The sequence below is a fragment of the Liolophura sinensis genome, chromosome 9, assembly GCF_032854445.1.
Source record: "Liolophura sinensis isolate JHLJ2023 chromosome 9, CUHK_Ljap_v2, whole genome shotgun sequence".
Classification (NCBI taxonomy): domain Eukaryota; kingdom Metazoa; phylum Mollusca; class Polyplacophora; order Chitonida; family Chitonidae; genus Liolophura; species Liolophura sinensis.
Window position 1 is genome coordinate 15,866,385 of NC_088303.1, and position 19,142 is coordinate 15,885,526.

The 19,142-nt window shown below is 39.1% G+C and overlaps 2 protein-coding genes across 12 annotated transcripts in view; both read right to left on the reverse strand.

Moving 5' to 3' along the window:
* Positions 1–2,676: 2,676 nt before the first annotated feature.
* LOC135475645 (uncharacterized) lies at positions 2,677–11,412 on the reverse strand. Its single transcript, XM_064755576.1, has 8 exons — positions 11,350–11,412; positions 4,817–4,853; positions 4,496–4,680; positions 4,227–4,381; positions 3,899–4,050; positions 3,597–3,672; positions 3,103–3,157; positions 2,677–2,688 (listed from the first exon to the last, which is right to left on the reverse strand). The coding sequence occupies exons 1-8, from the start codon at positions 11,410–11,412 to the stop codon at positions 2,677–2,679; spliced, it is 735 nt and encodes a 244-aa protein (XP_064611646.1).
* Positions 11,197–19,142, reverse strand: part of LOC135475487 (rap1 GTPase-activating protein 1-like) — a 193,720-nt gene continuing 185,774 nt past the window's right edge. For 10 of the 11 annotated variants that reach the window (XM_064755407.1, XM_064755403.1, XM_064755404.1 and 7 more), the window contains 4 exons: positions 16,798–16,930; positions 16,269–16,368; positions 15,428–15,513; positions 11,197–14,745 (listed from right to left, as the gene is read on the reverse strand). In XM_064755407.1, coding sequence (XP_064611477.1) covers positions 14,614–14,745; positions 15,428–15,513; positions 16,269–16,368; positions 16,798–16,930 — 451 coding nt within the window. In that variant the 3' untranslated portion in view covers positions 11,197–14,613. The remainder of the gene's footprint in view (positions 14,746–15,427; positions 15,514–16,268; positions 16,369–16,797; positions 16,931–19,142) is intronic. The other variant, XM_064755405.1, reaches the window with a different exon arrangement.

Here is a 19,142-nt window from a genome sequence, read left to right on the forward strand (position 1 = left end):
TGTCCACGCGCTCTGCTCCGTTAATTCTAGAACAGTGACATCTAGTAAATTGCAATTAACATTACTGCATTTTGTTTTGCTTTTGTACTATATTCTACTTAAGCCATGGTGCAAGGGGGCGTGTAATTTGCTACTGTTTAAGCATTTACATGAACAGTTACAATAAAACTCTGACTGAGGTAAATTGACATCAGATCGTTTTTCACCGGTAATGTGTTACCATTCGTCAGCTATCACAATGTCGTCGCTGATCTGGTTTTAGTCTGCATGCTGTACGTTTTTAATTATATCAAACAAATATGTATCTCGTTTGTGCTGCGATTGCAACTGTTGGCAATCTTATTCAGCACGATGCCACTAAGCGGAATTAGAAACATTTAAGGAGAGGGACAGAGATCATTGGCTTATTCATTGTAAAATAGAAGATATTTTCAGTGAAGGAGTTTGCTGGAGTATTCTGTATACACTTCCTGCGGTAATAATTTGTGACGTTGAATGCAGTTGGGATCTACCAGGATGAAGATATTCGATGGAATATTGAGGACACAGTACTAGTTGTAGTTACAACACAAAGAGTTTGTTAGAAATCCCTCTCTTTAAAAATTACAAAAGAAAAACAAAAAACACATGATCTCACTATAATAGTATGCAAGGTCATATATGTGCACGCTATAAACAGGACCCTCCCCTGTATTTATGTTAAGCAATGTAAAACTGAAACTATCCCATTTGGTGTAATCTAAATGCTTTGTACTGATAAGATGTACCATAAGATGCAAGCCTAGTTCCCCTTAAATCTAGTGGTGTACCTCCGTAGCTGAGTGATAGCGTGCAAACGTACAGAATGACTCCAGGGCCTCTCACCAATGCGGGAAGTTCAAGTCCAGTTCAAGCTGGGCCGCCATCAAGCTGGGTGTGGTGGTGGGTTTCCCCCCACCACAATGCTGGCCGCTGTCATAAGTCAAATATTCTGGAATATACGGTGTAAAACGCCAGTCAATGAACAATTAAATATTGTTTAACTTAATCCTTTACATTTATTGATTGGCGTTTCACACAGTACTCCAGAATATTTCACTTATACAACAGCGGCCAGCATTACCATTCCCTTTATTGGATATCCCTGGCGGAGTATAAAAGGAGAAAAAAACCTGAAGTGGAGATACCTCTGTACAGTACATGTAGATCTTTCTCCATGGAAACGTTGAAAATGTTATCCTCATGGCTCGACTCGTGAATTATCATTAATTACACAAAAACAGCGGTTTTTCAATAGATACAAGTTTGGTGGTACAGCTTCTTAAAACGAGACTTAAATGGATATTTATGCATTTGTGAATCTAATGGTGTCATATCGGTATGACAGGACGGCACAACTAAACTCGTTCCTATATTTGAGAAAGCGAGCTCTTTCAGGATGTATGTCGCGCCGTTACAGTGACAATAACCGCTGTTGTAGCAATATCTAACTCCTCTACGAGGACGGAGTATTAATAATCTTCCAGGCAAATATAACCGCCGTCTCCTGGACATTCTTGGATTTCAGCCAGTTACAGTGAACGGTAGGATCGTTCGTTTTTGGCCGATGTGCACAAGAGCATTAGCACGGTAGATTGCAAAACCTATATTTAATAAGCCCACGCCAATTGTAAAGCAATGGATCTGTCTTCCATTTTTAGCAGGCTTTTTTTTTCTTTTTTTGTTTTCTTCTGTACACCTCTGCACTCTCACCGGAGATTCCGGGGACCGTCACTGTTTACAGTATTGAGGTGACCAATCAAGACTTCTTTCTAAAATTTGCGACCTTGGGTCCGTTAGTTTTACACAATATATAATTCTAGCAGGAATATCGCTTCTTTCTCTCAAATGGTTAGACCACCTAATGAACAGTCCTGTCTTCTAAAGGCTGGTAAAATAGATGCAGTATTCAACAGCACTAATGTCTAATTTTAGAAGAATAGGGTACTTACATTGGTGGTAAGTTAAAATCAGATTTACAATCACCATTGTAAATACCAGAAGTGCATATACGTCAAAACAAACTCCTTGACTGCATTAGAGTAATTAAAGACTTTAAAATAGATTTTCCTACCAATATACTATGCCATACAAAGAGGTTCTTGTAAATTAAAGTTTCCCGATTTAACGAGGCACTTATGTTTCTGTCATGGAGACAAAGTCAATAGGTGTGTATGTAGTCTTGTGGCACGGCGAGTCCATGCCGCCAAAGTCCTTCCATCACTTCAGTATCATGAAGACAGACAGGACACCCCACGCAGTCACTTACTGTACACCGGGTCAACCAGTCCAGTTTCCTTGCTCTGACCAGTCATGCCAAGCCTCAAACGAGGCAGCAACAAGTACCATTTAATATCTATTACCCCACCCGCGTTTGATCCCGGATCTCTAGGGGGACACACTTTGGGTATACACGTTAGAACAATCGATATACTGAGGCCATTCAAGAATTTCACTTATAATGGCGGTCAGGTATGTTATGTGGAGAAAACCAGAGTGGGTGAACTTTGATAGATACCCGGCACCGAAACGGCGATAACAGAATTCTAACAAGACTATGAACTTAGCCTTACTAAGGTCCCATATTGTACGGGACGCAACATTAAAAACGACGAAGACAACATTTCAGTAAAACCAAATTTAATCGACTGTATTAGATTACAGAAAAAACTAAAAACATACCATAACAAAACGTAACAATCATTACAAAAAAACTCAGTCGAACTTATATTGCCTCGATTCAATTCCAAATGGCTGGCTATCACCTGGGCATGAAAAAACAAAATTGTTAAAATTTAACATTTATCAAAAATCGGATTTGTGGATCCATCATTGAAAATTTGGAGAAAACAATGAAAATTTAGTGAATGCAGAGTTTGTGGTTGTACGAGTAAAAAAAAAAAAAAATAAGATTCCAGAACTAGTGACCCGATAAACACTGGTGTGTCTTCAGTAAACGACTGAGCGAACGGCAAGAAGTCTAGGACCATTATTGTAACCCAGGCTTTGGAATTCCCGGCCCAACGCCGGGTTTCAACCTGCACCTCTTGTGCTCTATCGATAAGACCCAACCCTTCATCTTACCTGGTATGGATCTTTTAGGGCCGGATGCTTTCCCGAATTCCACAACGCAGGAATCCTAGGAATAAAAATGGAAAATTTATGTAATATGGGGGAGAGAAAAGATACCTGCATTCAGAAACCAAAAAAGTGGGATAGTCAAATCTTAAAATTTGAAATGTAAAATATAACACTGAAAAGTAAATATAGCATTACATACCCCATCGCAGTTCTGGTTACATGCCGTGTATGTACACTCAAACCGTATTGTAGAGTCTCCTCCGGAGAGTTTGAAGGCTTCAAACCACGGGCTGTACACACAATTGCCGCGAGTTTCAAATCCGATAGTCTTCGGGAAGATCAAACCATCTCCGCAGCTGGCAAAATATGGAAAGAAAAACAGGTTGTAGGAAATGTAACTTGTAAACCATTAACTTGAAAAACATGACGGAATACGTTTTTTCCGTTTGGTCTTTGAAATAAAAGGAGTAGGCATTAACCAATTGTAAAATACTTACCCAGCTCTCAGGATGTTATATCTACTTTGGGAATTCACCGCGGCGCAGCTGAGGGCACGGAACGAATTCAATCGGCCTGGTAAGAACAAAATTGGCATAAACTTTTTACTCTGTATCTTACCTTGATTTGATAAGCAAATCAGTAAAGTTACTTTTAAATTAGACCGACACTCAAGAATGAGACTACATACGTAGAGGCCAGGACAGGCGTGCGGACCCATACCAAAAATCGCGATTAGGTTTTTCTCATGACCTATACATTCTGCTCGCTAAGATATTTGGCTAAGTTGAATCGTCTTTACCTGAAGTATCCCAAGCAACAAGTTGTATTTTCCTGCCAATGGAGATGTGATCTCCGGTGACCTCTTGTCCTAGTGCATCCATGACCTTCAGGGTGAAAGTAGCAGACGAGTTACCACCAAGAAGAGTTTGCTTCTCCCATGGGTTCAGGAACCTAAAATTAACAAAGGAAAATTTTTTTAAAATGCCGAGATTTGGCCGGGTATCTTGTCAGTTGCCATCTAATATTTCTGAAAGACCTTAAAAACAGAATCTTCACATTTGTTTGCACAGACACCTTAATATATAGTTAATGTGTGGGTTACGTTAAATCCTGTAATTTCGGTTTACCAGTCCGCAATGGTTTCAGTCTTGGAAACGGCCTTGCCGTGGGCATCGTAGGCACACGAAATGGTGTGGATTTTGCGCTCTTGTATGATCTGGGCGTCCCGTTCTCCCCAGCCCACTTCTACGTCCACCGTGTACGTTCGAATACCTTCCTTTTTCTACAATGTGTGAACAAATAAAAATCAAGTAAAGGCGGGGTATATTAGGTACAGTTTTGCTGGATAATCCAAGGGATAATTGGCTTGAAGTAAATTAGGTTAATCGAAGCTTACGTAAAACTGGCATGCTGTCCCCACGTAGGACTGACTGAAGGAGCCATCCACTTCCCAGTTAACTGGGTCTACGACGGTCAAAGTTTTGTCCCCATTCCTGCACCTGGCCAAGGCGTAGGCCGGGACGTCGGCGGTCAGATGGAGAGTAGGTGTGTCCAAGTCACTCGCCGGGCACTTCGAGAACACTTAAACGATAACATTTTGAACATTCACATTTTTTGTAAAATTGTTAATGAAAACGTATTCTCTGGGCACCAGTCCACACGCAAAAAAAAAGTTAGAAAAATTGATTATATAAAACAGGCAATTGTCAAAACTTACAATGCACTATGGGATCATCGGCCAGGGCAAAGGCAACCTGAAAAAGATAAAGAAATTGATAAAAAAAAAAAAAAATGAAATATCAGGAGACCAATGAGCAGCATTTGCCCCGAATGTTGTGGTTTGAGGGGCAGTGGCACAGCATGAAAAAAAAAATAGTAACCCTGAAACACTGGGGCTATCAAAAACTAATAATCCTATACACCAGTCAATATCTGATAACGTGGCCTCTGTTATAACACCATTATGCGATAGGCAGGATGTACGATCATAGTTACGGAAAAATGTGTTGTATCGCCAAAGAGACTAAGGTTGGTTGTAGTATTAATTCTTCTCTACCGAGAACGCGGACTTTAGATTAGAATCTGTTACAGTAGGCCAAGAGCAGAACATGCTTACCATACTCAAGCACAGGACTATATTCAGCATGTTTGAACCGAATAACTGAAACAAGGAACACAAGGGAAGACGCTGAAAAAACTAAAAGCAAATAAAAGAATACAACTGAATAATTAAAATGCTTCACCGTGTAAAGTTATTTCCATGCGGTAAAAGTGGTAGGTTAACTAATGTTTACCTTATAGGACAAGGAGAGCTATTAAAGATGGCGGTCCGCTACAGAAACCCCTATCGAACCAAATGTAACGATCAACGAAGAAAACTGAAAAATATAGCTGACCGAGCAGGAAGCTCTTTTATAGCTATCTCAGCTGACGTCATTTATCGTCCAGCGGACCTCCACGGGTCCAGATTTTCATGTAAATACCGCAGAGTGGATGGTTGTTTTGAATAACATTTCCTGTCTAAGCACCTGATATTAGTCAATCGTTGGGAACTATAGCACCAAGTTTGAATCCGAAAAGGCGCTTTACATGAAGGATATAGTCGTGTAATGCAAATGAAGAGACAAGAAACTTCCAATGAAAGCGGATTTACTTATGAATTTGGATTGGAATGTAAATGCATGAACATAAAAACGTTGCGATAAGGGATCAAATTAAATGTCAATACGCATTGTCTGTTTATAACTGCTATGTATTCCTCTCAAATATTCTATATATGACTTACTGCATACTTTAAATCTATCGTGATAGACGTGTTAGCAACCACCTAGAATACATATATATACGTTTACATTATATACGCACAGTGATTCGAGTTGTAGCTTCGATCCCGAACCTGAGTAAGTACTGATCTGTCTTGTGTGCAGATGATAAGGGAACAGACCCAGTACTGGTCCGCCTTGTGTGCTTATAATAAGGCAATATTTATTTATTTTATTTTATTTTATTTTATTGATGTTTTACGACAGTGGCCATGCAGCATTATGGTGGTAGTAAACCGGGCACAGCTCATGGGAAACCCACGACCATCCACAGATTAATAAAGGAATAGACCCAGTACTGGTCCGTCTTACGCGCAAATAATCAGGGAATAGGTTCAGTACTGGTCCGTCTTGCGCGCAAATAATCAGGGAATAGGCCCCTGTACTGATTTATTTTATTTATTTGATTGGTGTTTTACGCCGTACTCAAGAATATTTCAGTTATAAAACTGCGGTCAGCATTATGGTGGGAGGAAACCGGGCACAGCCCAGTGGAAACCCACGACCATCCCACGTATGCTGGCAGACCTTCCCACGTATGGCCGGAGAGGAAGCCAGGGTGAGCTGGACTTGAACCGTATTGGTGAGAGGCTCCTGGGTCATTATGCTGCGCTAGCACGCTAATCAACTTAGCCACGGAGGCCCCCGGCCCAGTACTGATCTGTCTTGTGTTCAGATAATAAGAAAATAGGTTCAGTACTGGTCTTATCTCAGGCAGGGGTTTTCATATCTAATGTCAACTTTCAGGGGTTTCATATCTCGTGTCGACTGGAAGAGGTTTTATATCTCATGTCGACTTTCAGGGTTTTCATATCTCATGTCGACTGGCAGGGGTTTCATATCTCAATTCGACTGGCAGGGGTTTCTTATCTCATGTCCTTGACATGACTTTTCAGTGATGCAGCATTATAAATACGACTGCTCTAAGGCCCATCGGTTGTAAGACACCGTCGGCCGGGATATGACGGAAGTGGTGGTGAAGGTGATGTATATTTTCAACCAAGTAAACTAAAACTACACATACAAGCCAGTCATTATATATTAACAGGTCTTCTCGGAATGATGTTGTATGTAATTCTGATGTAATCTTAAGCCTTAATTATCGCAAAATAAATAAACATACTTATTCATTCGATTGGTGTTTTACGTCGTACTCTAGAATGTTTTACTTACACGTTGGCGGCCAGCAATATGGTGAGAGGAAACCGGGCAGAGCTTGGGGGAAACCCACAACGATCGGTTTCATGAGCAATCTGCAGGTTCACTCAAAGCAAAACTGTTTCTAACAACCAGGCAAGTGGGATTGTTTCCTCTGGTCACAACTTGACAAGCATGCAAGAAAGGTTTGTTTCTCTGGCCATAGCTTGAAAACCAGGCAAAGTGGGTTTGTTTCCTGTGGCTGCAGCTTGACAGCCACACAAGGTGTTGTGGTTTCCTGTGGCTGCGGCTTGACAACCAGGCAAGGTGCTGTGGTTTCCTCTGTCTGTGGCTAGACAACCATCGTACACGGTAAGTTAAATAAGGAAGACTAAACTCCCTGTCAAAACGTAATTAAAATAAATGACTGGTGCATGGTCACACCAGACTTGTAACCAAGAGTGCCTGTTTGACTCAAGCACTATGCAATTCACATTTTGCAGTCAAATTTTGTACTGAAAACAAATCAATTTCAACTCTAGGCGCTAGTCATAAGAGTAAATGTTTTGGAGCGTTTAATTTGACGGCTTATACGACGGCGGCCAGCATTATAGTGGGAGGAAACCCACGACCATCTGCAGGTTGGTTCCAGACCTTCCCACGTACGGCCGGAGAGGAAAGCAGCATGAGTTGGACTTAAACTTACAAAGACAGCGGTTGTGAGAGATTCCTAGGGAAATGAACCGCGCTGATCAGATTATTTCAAACTGTACAAGCCAGAGGTAAAATCGCCCTTTGTGATCTTTCCACATCATCTTTGATTTTTATTGTGAGACAAAAACGGTTTTCTGTCCCGCGGACTTGACAAGAGGCATACTTTCAATTTTGACGACGTGAATTATAGATCCCGTGTTTGGTGTGGCCATTTCGATGAACGTCACCAGTTACTATTACAAACCAGTGAGTCAAGGACATTCCATCAAACGCATTCCCCTACTAAGTTTCTTAAAGTGTTACCATGCAATGAGTACAGCAAGTAGATATGGACAGAGGGCCCAGAAACTCCGCTTAACCCAGGCTCTAAAGCATAGATACTCAGCGTGCTGAACCAGTTCCCTGTGTTGGATATGAACATATAGTATTACAAAGTATTACAGATACCGGTTAGATTAACGACAACTCATGTCATGAACAAGCATGGTACACAATTAGGATGCTGATTTAATTCTTTCGCCTAAGACATCCCTTACTTCCCCCACCATCAATGAAAACTATTCTTACTATTTCTTACTTTATGTACTTTTTTTACTTCTTGGGTGGTTTCGGTTAAACGTTGTTTTGGTACACGAATGCCTGTTTCGACACCAAGAATTAATGAACAACCAGGATCATTTACTTTGTGCGACTTAGAAACCAGCTATGTTCTCGAAGATCGATTTCTGACAAAACCGCCGACTATAGGCTACATGTACTTCTGTAATGTCTCACCATTTACTTACCTTCTCACTAGGTCTATTAAAATTGACCGTTGTTTAGGAAATTGGATCTAATTACTCTTTTAGACCCAACATATACGGTGTTTTATAGGAGACATAAATAAAATTTGGAACGATAGTTCAAAAACTCCCACCAAAATTAACTTCAGTCCGACTGGAAATCTGTGTTATCCTGCATGTCAATTTCAGTCTGCGCAAAAATGATTCAATTTGTTTCCTCGTCCGCAGTAGCAATAGATTTTAGCGAGAATAAATTTGGATTGGGTGTCACGGAAATTGTCGCCACAAATAGTATAGGCTTCAATGTATGTCGGTCTGCCAGCAACCTGCGGATGGTCGTGTGTTTCCCCCGGGCTCTGCCCGGTTTCCTCCCACCATAATGCTGGCTGCCGTCGTATAAGTGAAATATTCTTGAGTACGGCGTAAAACATCAATCAAATAAATAATAAATCAATGTATGCCTATGTTTTCTTGATGACACAATTTTTGAGTAGACCAAAATGATTTGTGTGCAGACTGAAATCATGTTTGGATCTGCCTGAGATCATATACCCAAAAATGTGAACACGTAAAACATGCTTAAGATACAATAATATGAAAACCAATTCACCGGTGAAACCGTATGTGTTCAGCGGAAGGAAAAACGTTTATCACAGGTGTTCATGCAATAAATTCGTTTACGTAGACGATGACAAATTCGTGCCAATTGTTTCACCCCTCTGCTTTGTGTGTGTATGGCCCTTTTCATGACGCTCTCGAGCGGATGTTGACAATGGACGAGGGACTGCAGCGAAAAGGGGGAGGAGGGGTGTGCAATTTGCGTCATTTTCATGTCAAATAAATATGTAAACGTTTAACATAGGTATAATAGAACAGAAATCATGAAATAATGATATTAGATCGGTAAATGTGGAAGAGTTGAAATTTTAGACCACATTTAGGCCTACTGGTCTAAAATCAACAACCATGACTCGATAAAGATTACCTTTAAACCCAGACAAAACGAACATATGTCTGTAAGCTTTGGATTAATGCGACTGTGATCAAGTCACTTTGACCACGTTAAGGTCATACCACTTTGTCGTGGTTATCAATTTTAACCAATTAGGGACGAGTAATTTATACAACCCGAAAGAGCGAAAGTTTCCCCTGACGTCACTGGGACCCTGTTTTCCCTTTTAACCATATGAGCGTGGAGTACGAGTGACGCGTAATGGTGTTTCTATAACATGCTGTTTTCTATAACTTGCTGTTTCTGTAACATGGCGTATCCAATAGGCCCCTCAAAATTTCAGATTGAAGCTTATTTATAGTTACCAAGCACATCATAACAAAATGATGTGCTTGGTTTAGGTCTGTTTCCAACCCGTTTCCAAAAGAACTAAGGTTAAATTATTTGTTGTTCTTCCCTTTAACAGACTGAACAGCTTATAAACGCTAGTTACGAATTCGGTTAACAGTTCAACAAACGCTTCAGCTTGGCGCCACCTTATAATGGAGGGAAAACCTTTAGCGCGCATTGTACATCTTGGTTTGTTGTCTCCATTTCAGATGAGGGAAAAAATTCTATGAGCAGTTTTGTTAACAATTCATTTTAGTTCCAGCTAACTTTAGACTAAAACCTTTTGGACATTATATGCCACAGGCCTACAGCTGGCTCTATCCATCTTCATTTTATTAAAACAACTGCTGGTCTTTTCGTTTGACTTCATTTATATCGGATGGGAAAAGTTTTGGCGCCATGTGATGTCGGACATGGCTTCATTATATACTCACAACGTGGAGTTAAGCTATAATCATTCATTCAAGTTTAACGCCATAGTAAAGGATATTTCAGTTGTTTGAAGGCGATCATCATCTCTGGGTCGTGGGTGTTCCCAAATTGAATTACCAATGAAAGCGACTGATGAATGACAACACTACATTTATATGACTGCTCCCTTACAATCGTAAAACGAATTTCACGGATATCACAGTGTCATTCTGTTTCCTATATAGTAAGACAGCATGCATAATATACAGTGTTGTCTTTCATCATCACGTATTTCATTCCTCCATTTCGTCATTCAGATGAAGGGCATCCACAATCGGGGGCCACACGACTTTGTGACGGAGGAGCCACGGTCTCTCTCTTAGTGTGATATGTTAATGCCTGTCTAACTTCCGACGGCCGAAGATCACCAAATCACCGTTGGTACAGTTCTGGGGCGCAGTGGCCAACTCAACAAAGCCATTCCTGACTTCATTTTGGATCAAAATTTAAAACCTCGTCATAAGGCTTTGCGGTGGTTACTTGAAGTTAAAACATGTATATTGCAACAAGTACATGTATTGCTTATAACATCCAACACATCTGGTGTTTAATTCTTTCAACACAAAACCTTGTGTTAATTCAACACTGACAGAGTTGTTCAAATATGACTTTGTTGGAAAGACCACCAGTGTGTGTTCATACAACACAAGCGTTTTTGTGTGTATATGTAACATTTACGAGGTGGTAAAAATTTTAATTCCAAGCGCCTAACTTCAGTCTGAAATGGCATGGTGGAATCTTCCTCTGTTCCAGACTCGATCAATAATATCAAGCTGTCTATCCACTCTTCCATGTAAACAAATCAATACACAAAAGATAAATTGCACCATTTTGTACTTTATTGGCTAAAACAGCCGGGGTAGTTTTTCTTACAGACATGATTTAAAACATATATTAGTATTGTCGTAGGTATATTATGCTTATTAGCAAATATATTTGCGTTGTACATTTCACACAACATATATATAGTATTGCCCCTTACCAAGGGGTCACGGTATATTAATCCAAGATCCCAGATATAACATCCCTCATAGTGCTCCGTCATATAGGGGTATAGCCTCACAGAGGTAGAGTGCAGGATATAGATTTCGATGTCCATATCTGCTGTGGAGCGGGAGTACAGGGATTTATGTGAGAATATTACATTAAGGCCGTGGGGCTGTGCTATTGCGAGTTGCATCCAGCAACAGTCGTGAAGTTAGGCAACAGAAGCTGAAGACGTAAATACGCAAGAACGTTATGAGCGTTGCCAGAAACAACATCCTTGTGCATTGTATATTGAGCATATGGTTTCGGCATAAAGACAATGTTGGGTCATCAAAAACTCGATCTGGAGTGAATGCTGCCCACAGCTTTTCCCAGGAGCTGGATACAGACCTGATGCCGTAAATAGTGTACAATCAATCTAACAAAAGTTGGACCAAAGTCTACATTTGTAATTTTGATTCTTTTCGAAGATGCAACTTAGTTGCTACCACACATGTTGCCCCAGTCCTTCAAAACAGACATCATGTTCTACGCAACCAGTTTGGCATTGGCTCCTTTCGTTGATAACCCACAAAGCACCATGCAGCGTGATAGCTGGTAAGATAACTACTGGAGTAAGATGGCTGTACAGAATGGCGCCAATGTCTCGCGAATCGGGCTTTTCATCATCCATATCGCTTCAAGATCCAATGCTGATCGGTGCTAAACACCTTGTCACCGGAGTATTTCAACTCTGGACACCTAGAGTTGAAATACTCACATACTGTTGGCGTTTAAGCCACAATTCACGTTTATACTTAAGTAAAAACTAGCTTTCTGGAATTCGTGATTGTTGCTTGGGACTAACCATATTCAACAAGGATTAGTGCTTCTTAAGCTGAAGTACTGGGGGTGCGGTAAACCTTTCAACGCACCCACACTAAAAATATCATAAAACGGTTGGACTAGATGATACACGGAAGCACTTCGTACATTGCAAGGAAGAACTGCACCTCCAAAGACCCAATGCAGCGGGCACACGTCAGCTCGTGGTTCATGGTATTTGATACTGATGAAGTTGAAACCGAAAAGCAAAAGCAATAGCAATAAAAATTCACCGACTATATGCGACAATCATCTCAGAGGTTTCATACGCAGAATGAAGAAGGGCTAAAGAATAATAATTACCAGAATACATGAAAGAAACAGTACGCTTTCACCCTGTGGAAATTTTGAAATGGATAAAGTAACTACTTGTATTATATATTCTACCAAAAGATGAGCGAAAATATCAGTTAAGACTGAACATAAATTAAAACCCTGACAATACTGTGCGTCCAAATTTCAAGTGGTCCATGTCTTTCAGGCAAACACACCCAGATACTTAACCATACCAGAAATAACAAAATAAAACTTTTAAAAGGTTTATATATTGTTCTTATAAATTATAGTTTCTATACACTCTAACGGCTAAACTGAAGTATACACATCATGTTTCCACCTCCATCAACTCCCACCCCCAACCCAGTCTCTTCAACCTGAAGCGTTCAGCACTAGCCTCAAGGGGAGTTGACACTTCTACAAAATATCGCCCAAAATCTCAAGACCAGAAGAGTCTTGTGTGGACATAGCTAAGCTTACCCACAACACTGAAACTTCAGTTTACCCGGCACAGCAATCTCATCAGGATAAAATGATGCGTGAACAGTTTTAAAAAATAATCAACAAAAAAAAAAAACAAAACATAAATTCGATATATGGCCAACAATAAAACTCTAAAACATACATACATCATACATGTATCTGTACACTTTCGTAACAGCCACTAAAGGCAGAAAAAAAGGAGCTCAAATGGTGTTATACAACTGCAGAAAAGTATTTCACCTCTGCCTATTTACAGGCGTTAATTTCTCCCATTACGTGCAAACAAACAATCACACCTCATCTTTTACCATTATACTTCTTCATCATTCATCTCAGGTCATTCACTATGTATACATTATTGCCGGGGGAAAAAGTGGGTGTGGTTATTAAGACACTGACAATTACGAAGGCGGAGCTCCTGAGTGAACATGTGATCACAATGTACAGCATCTGCAGCTTCTTATTGGATGCTGAAGAGGAGAGACAGACATTTCATACAGCACAACGCAGAAGTATCCACCCATCACTGAATAGAATGGACGATTGATGCATGTCAGTTAGCTGAACTTGGAAACTGTAACTTCTTGTACAAAATATTAACAGTGGTGAGGAATTGCGGCTAATCGGCAAACATGAAGTGCAGAATCAATCAATCCTATCCTATCCTCCTATTCTAACCCTACAATTTGACTATTTACAACAGGACACAAAATTCTGCTCAAAAGTTTACATACATCACTTAAAATACAGAGATAAATACTGGTGACTGATATATCTATTCTCTTGATCCGAATCTGAAGAGCAAACAGGTAAACTCGAACAAAATTTCATACAAGAAATGCTAATTTGATTTAAGTACGGCTCTTTTCACAAATTAGACGTAAAATTGGACAAATAAACAGTCCCACAAATTAAAAGAAGTAACTTTTACGAATGGTTGTAAAACATAGTGAAGTAAAGGATTTATTTAGTTTACATTTTTCACAAGCCACATGTTTATGATACAATACATTTGAACCTGGAGTCTTACAGTCAACAATTCCAAAAATGTTGAGTGAGAAAAAATAGCTCTGCATGGGGATGACAAATTGCATTCAAGGGTTCATGAATATGCATAACTTGCAGCTCAATGAAACAGCACTGGGTGGGGCAAAAATACAAACATGCACACCTCTTGATACAAGATCACAACAGGTCAAGGAATTGATCATATGAATATTTACATAATGAGTCACATGACTGTCATGGAGGGTACAGGAATCATACGCACTTTTAGCAAATATTTACACTTGGTATTTATAATATACATATATAATATTTATATATAATAAAATCTTGAATTGGTAGGGCATCTGTACAGCCATATTGCACATAGGGATATGACCAGACAACACTTGCAGTAATTGGTCCAATCAAATCCTCCGTTGATTGCTACGGAACAGACTGGCCAACAGACACTGTCCAGCAAGCACCTGAAATAACACATCATGTTTGGCAGGTAGTGATTGGAGATTAGACACATATATCAGCCAATCAGACTCATGGCTTAGCTGAGTATTAGCCAATCAGAAATATGCAGAGGAATGTCCCGATGGTAGGTTTGACTAGGACCCAATCAAAATGCTCATAGTATCAGCTATACAGATGCTTCAGGACTAATGTCAATCATACACAACTTCAACCGCTGTATTTCACGATTAGAGGACACAAGTTCACTGCTCAGACGAATCTCTCGCTCTTTTAGTCGTTTTATTTCTTTTTGGCTGGCCTGAAAAAACAATGAAGTAGACAAAAATTACTTATATAGTTATGGAAAATATGAATTTACAGTGTCATGGACATTTATGCTGGATGTCAAAATCGATTGTGTTGGAATATAATAACATCCTTGCAAGTTTTAGCTATTATCAAAATTTTTTGATCATAGGTTAAATGATTAGACAATACATCTGTAGTGAGAAGCCTGGAGGCTCTGACAATGACACTGCTGTTATGAAGTCCATGTGGTGTTATATCAGAACTATTCACCAAATGTACTCCTTTTGAAAGCAGATCTTTGACTACACATGCATATTTCATGTGCTTTTTGTTTTTTTAAATCCAACCTCGAAATATGCATTCTTGTGGAGGTTGCCTTCAGGTTGAAAATAAACGAAATTTAAAGGTGAGTTTTACCTTTGAAAGAATTCATTTATTTGATTGGTGTTTTATGCTGTACTAAATAATATTTCACTTATATGACAGCAGCAAGCATTATGGTGGGAGGAAACTGGGGAAAGCCCTGGGGAAACCCACAACCATCTGGAGACCACATGAAAGTAAGTTAGCTGCATCTTTATATTACTTATTATGAAAAACAGTATAACACACATGTATCTAAAACCAGGAAACACTAATGTCAATTCTTAAAATCCAGCAGATGAATCAAAACAGTGAAATTATAAGCTTACCACATTTTGCCTGAGTAGATCAAGTTTCTCACACTTCAGTTTGTGAACTTCAAGTTTCAGTGCTTCCATTTGTTTGGTCATTGATTCTGTCAACAGTGAAGTGAAATAGTAGAGATTTATTGACTTGATTCAATCACAATTTTTGGAGGAAAAAAATGAAACAAAAAAAACAACAACCAAGTTTGACATTTTAATAATAGAGACCAGATTAGAAGCTACATAGGGTAATGGGATGACCAAGACATTACTGTTCGTCGTAAGTAAACGCAAATAGGAATCTAAATGGTGTAACTGCTGTTGTTGTATCTGACCCAAAATTCATCCAAAAAGTTGATTTTTATAGGCAATTAAAGGTCATCAAAAATTTCTTTTTGTATTGAAACTTTTTTTCCAGTAGGATATATACATTTATTTATTTATTTGATTGCTTGTTTTATGCCATACTCAAGAATATTTCATTTATACGACGGCTGCCAGCATTATGGTGGGAAGAAACCGGGCACAGCCCGGAGGAAAACCCACAACCATCCACAGGTTGCTAGAAGGCCTTCCCACATACGGCCGGAGAGAAGCCAGCATGAGCTGGACTTGAACTCACAGCGACCGCATTGGTGAGAGGCTACTGGGTCATTTCGCTTCGCTGACCAACTGAGCCACAGCCCCCCCCCCCCCACTCCCACTGGGATGTAATCCTAACTTGTACACAAACCTCAGAACACCTTTACTTAGATCAGCAGAGCTCTCAGAATAGGGCCAAAATAAATAACTAGATGATTTTTGGTCAACTACAAAATTTCATGACTGGCATTTAATATCGATAACTTGACTACTCTCTACTAACCTTCAATATCAATGAACACACATCCCCCATCCTCTCCGAAACTGTTAGACAGGGACAGTTTGACGTTGGTGTTTGGTGTCTCAGCTGAGGACATACTCTCCTGGGCAAAAGCAAAAGTAATTTGGAATCTTAAATCTGAGACTCTCGATCTGACACCAATATTGGTTATACACGTACGTGGATTTAATGGGTCATTTATTGTTACAAGTAAAAATAGCTCTTATCAACAAAACACAAAAGGAGTGGAACTCCAAAACATAATCAAAAGAGTTACAGCTTTGCAAATACCTCATGTTTTGTTTCATGAGCCCTATGGAGCTATAAAGGTATAATTATAAAGTTATAAAATTATAAAGAGGTATATGCCACTGACAGAAGTAGGCAATTATTTATTTCACTTTTGTTTAATACCATGCTAAAAAGAAATGTTATGATATGAAACTGATATGATGGCTGTCAGTTTTATCAGGAGGAGAATGGAGTGCTGGGTGTAACAAAGGTAGAGACTAGAGTGGATACTGCTGCTTACCATGCCAGTGTCCGAATCATCGTGGTCCTGGTGACTGGTTCTCTCCATTCTGTCCAGCGGGAAGTCATCCATGCTGTTAAAACTACTTGTGGAATTTGACGGAGAAATCTGCATGCTGTTCTCATGATTACATCTGTACAAAAAACAAACAATATTTGTACATACATGTACACATGCCTGTCCCAAATTTCTGTATTTCAGGCAGGAAAATGTACAGAACAAACTAACTTTTCTATTGCTCAGTGGAAAAAAAAGAAGAAAAAATGTATGTACAACTGTGGCAAGGTGAGGATGAAGATTCAGGAAAATGTACAGAACAAACTAACTTTTCTATTGCTCAGTGGAAAAAAAAGAAGAAAAAATGTATGTACAACTGTGGCAAGGTGAGGATGAAGATGCAGGAAAATGTACAGAACAAACTAACTTTTCTATTGCTCAGTGGAAAAAAAAGAAGAAAAAATGTATGTACAACTGTGGCAAGGTGAGGATGAAGATTCAGGAAAATGTACAGAACAAACTAACTTTTCTATTGCTCAGTGGAAAAAAAGAAGAAAAAATGTATGTACAACTGTGGCAAGGTGAGGATGAAGATTCAGGAAAATGTACAGAACAAACTAACTTTTCTATTGCTCAGTGGAAAAAAAAGAAGAAAAAATGTATGTACAACTGTGGCAAGGTGAGGATGAAGATTCAGGAAAATGTACAGAACAAGCTAACTTTTCTATTGCTCAGTGGAAAAAAAGAAGAAAAAATGTATGTACAACTGTGGCAAGGTGAGGATGAAGACGCGGGAAAATGTACAGAACAAACTAACTTTTCTATTGCTCAGTGGAAAAAAAGAAGAAAAAATGTATGTACAACTGTGGCAAGGTGAGGATGAAGACGCAGGAAAATGTACAGAACAAACTAACTTTTCTATTGCTCAGTGGAAAAAAAGAAGAAAAAATGTATGTACAACTGTGGCAAGGTGAGGATGAAGATGCAGGAAAATGTACAGAACAAACTAACTTTTCTATTGCTCAGTGGAAAAAAAGAAGAAAAAATGTATGTACAACTGTGGCAAGGTGAGGATGAAGATTCAGGAAAATGTACAGAACAAACTAACTTTTCTATTGCTCAGTGGAAAAAAAGAAGAAAAAATGTATGTACAACTGTGGCAAGGTGAGGATGAAGATTCAGGAAAATGTACAGAACAAACTAACTTTTCTATTGCTCAGTGGAAAAAAAGAAGAAAAAATGTATGTACAACTGTGGCAAGGTGAGGATGAAGACGCAGGAAAATGTACAGAACAAACTAACTTTTCTATTGCTCAGTGGAAAAAAAGAAGAAAAAATGTATGTACAACTGTGGCAAGGTGAGGATGAAGATTCAGGAAAATGTACAGAACAAACTAACTTTTCTATTGCTCAGTGAAAAAAAAGAAGAAAAAATGTATGTACAACTGTGGCAAGGTGAGGATGAAGACGCAGGAAAATGTACAGAACAAACTAACTTTTCTATTGCTCAGTGAAAAAAAAGAAGAAAAAATGTATGTACAACTGTGGGAAGGTGAGGATGAAGACGCAGGAAAATGTACAGAACAAACTAACTTTTCTATTGCTCAGTGGAAAAAAAGAAGAAAAAATGTATGTACAACTGTGGCAAGGTGAGGATGAAGATGCAGGAAAATGTACAGAACAAACTAACTTTTCTATTGCTCAGTGGAAAAAAAGAAGAAAAAATGTATGTACAACTGTGGCAAGGTGAGGATGAAGATTCAGGAAAATGTACAGAACAAACTAACTTTTCTATTGCTCAGTGAAAAAAAAGAAGAAAAAATGTATGTACAACTGTGGCAAGGTGAGGATGAAGACGCAGGAAAATGTACAGAACAAACTAACTTTTCTATTGCTCAGTGGAAAAAAAGAAGAAAAAATGTATGTACAACTGTGGCAAGGTGAGGATGAAGATTCAGGAAAATGTACAGAACAAACTAACTTTTCTATTGCTCAGTGGAAAAAAAGAAGAAAAAATGTATGTACAACTGTGGCAAGGTGAGGATGAAGATTCAGGAAAATGTACAGAACAAACTAACTTTTCTATTGCTCAGTGAAAAAAAAGAAGAAAAAATGTATGTACAACTGTGGCAAGGTGAGGATGAAGACGCAGGAAAATGTACAGAACAAACTAACTTTTCTATTGCTCAGTGGAAAAAAAGAAGAAAAAATGTATGTACAACTGTGGCAGGGTGAGGATGAAGACGCAGGAAAATGTACAGAACAAACTAACTTTTCTATTGCTCAGTGGAAAAAAAGAAGAAAAAATGTATGTACAACTGTGGCAAGGTGAGGATGAAGATTCAGGA

What these genes read in the sequence shown, in the direction of transcription:
- LOC135475645 (XM_064755576.1), bottom strand. Translation starts at nt 11,412, where the DNA reads ATGACGGAGCACTATGAGGGATGTTATATCTGGGATCTTGGATTAATA. An exon ending in GGACAGCATGCCAGTTTTAC is followed by an intron (nt 4,382 to 4,495) that starts GTAAGCTTCGAT and finishes CACACATTGTAG; the next exon opens with AAAAAGGAAGGTATTCGAAC. An exon ending in ACTGAAACCATTGCGGACTG is followed by an intron (nt 4,051 to 4,226) that starts GTAAACCGAAAT and finishes TGTTAATTTTAG; the next exon opens with GTTCCTGAACCCATGGGAGA.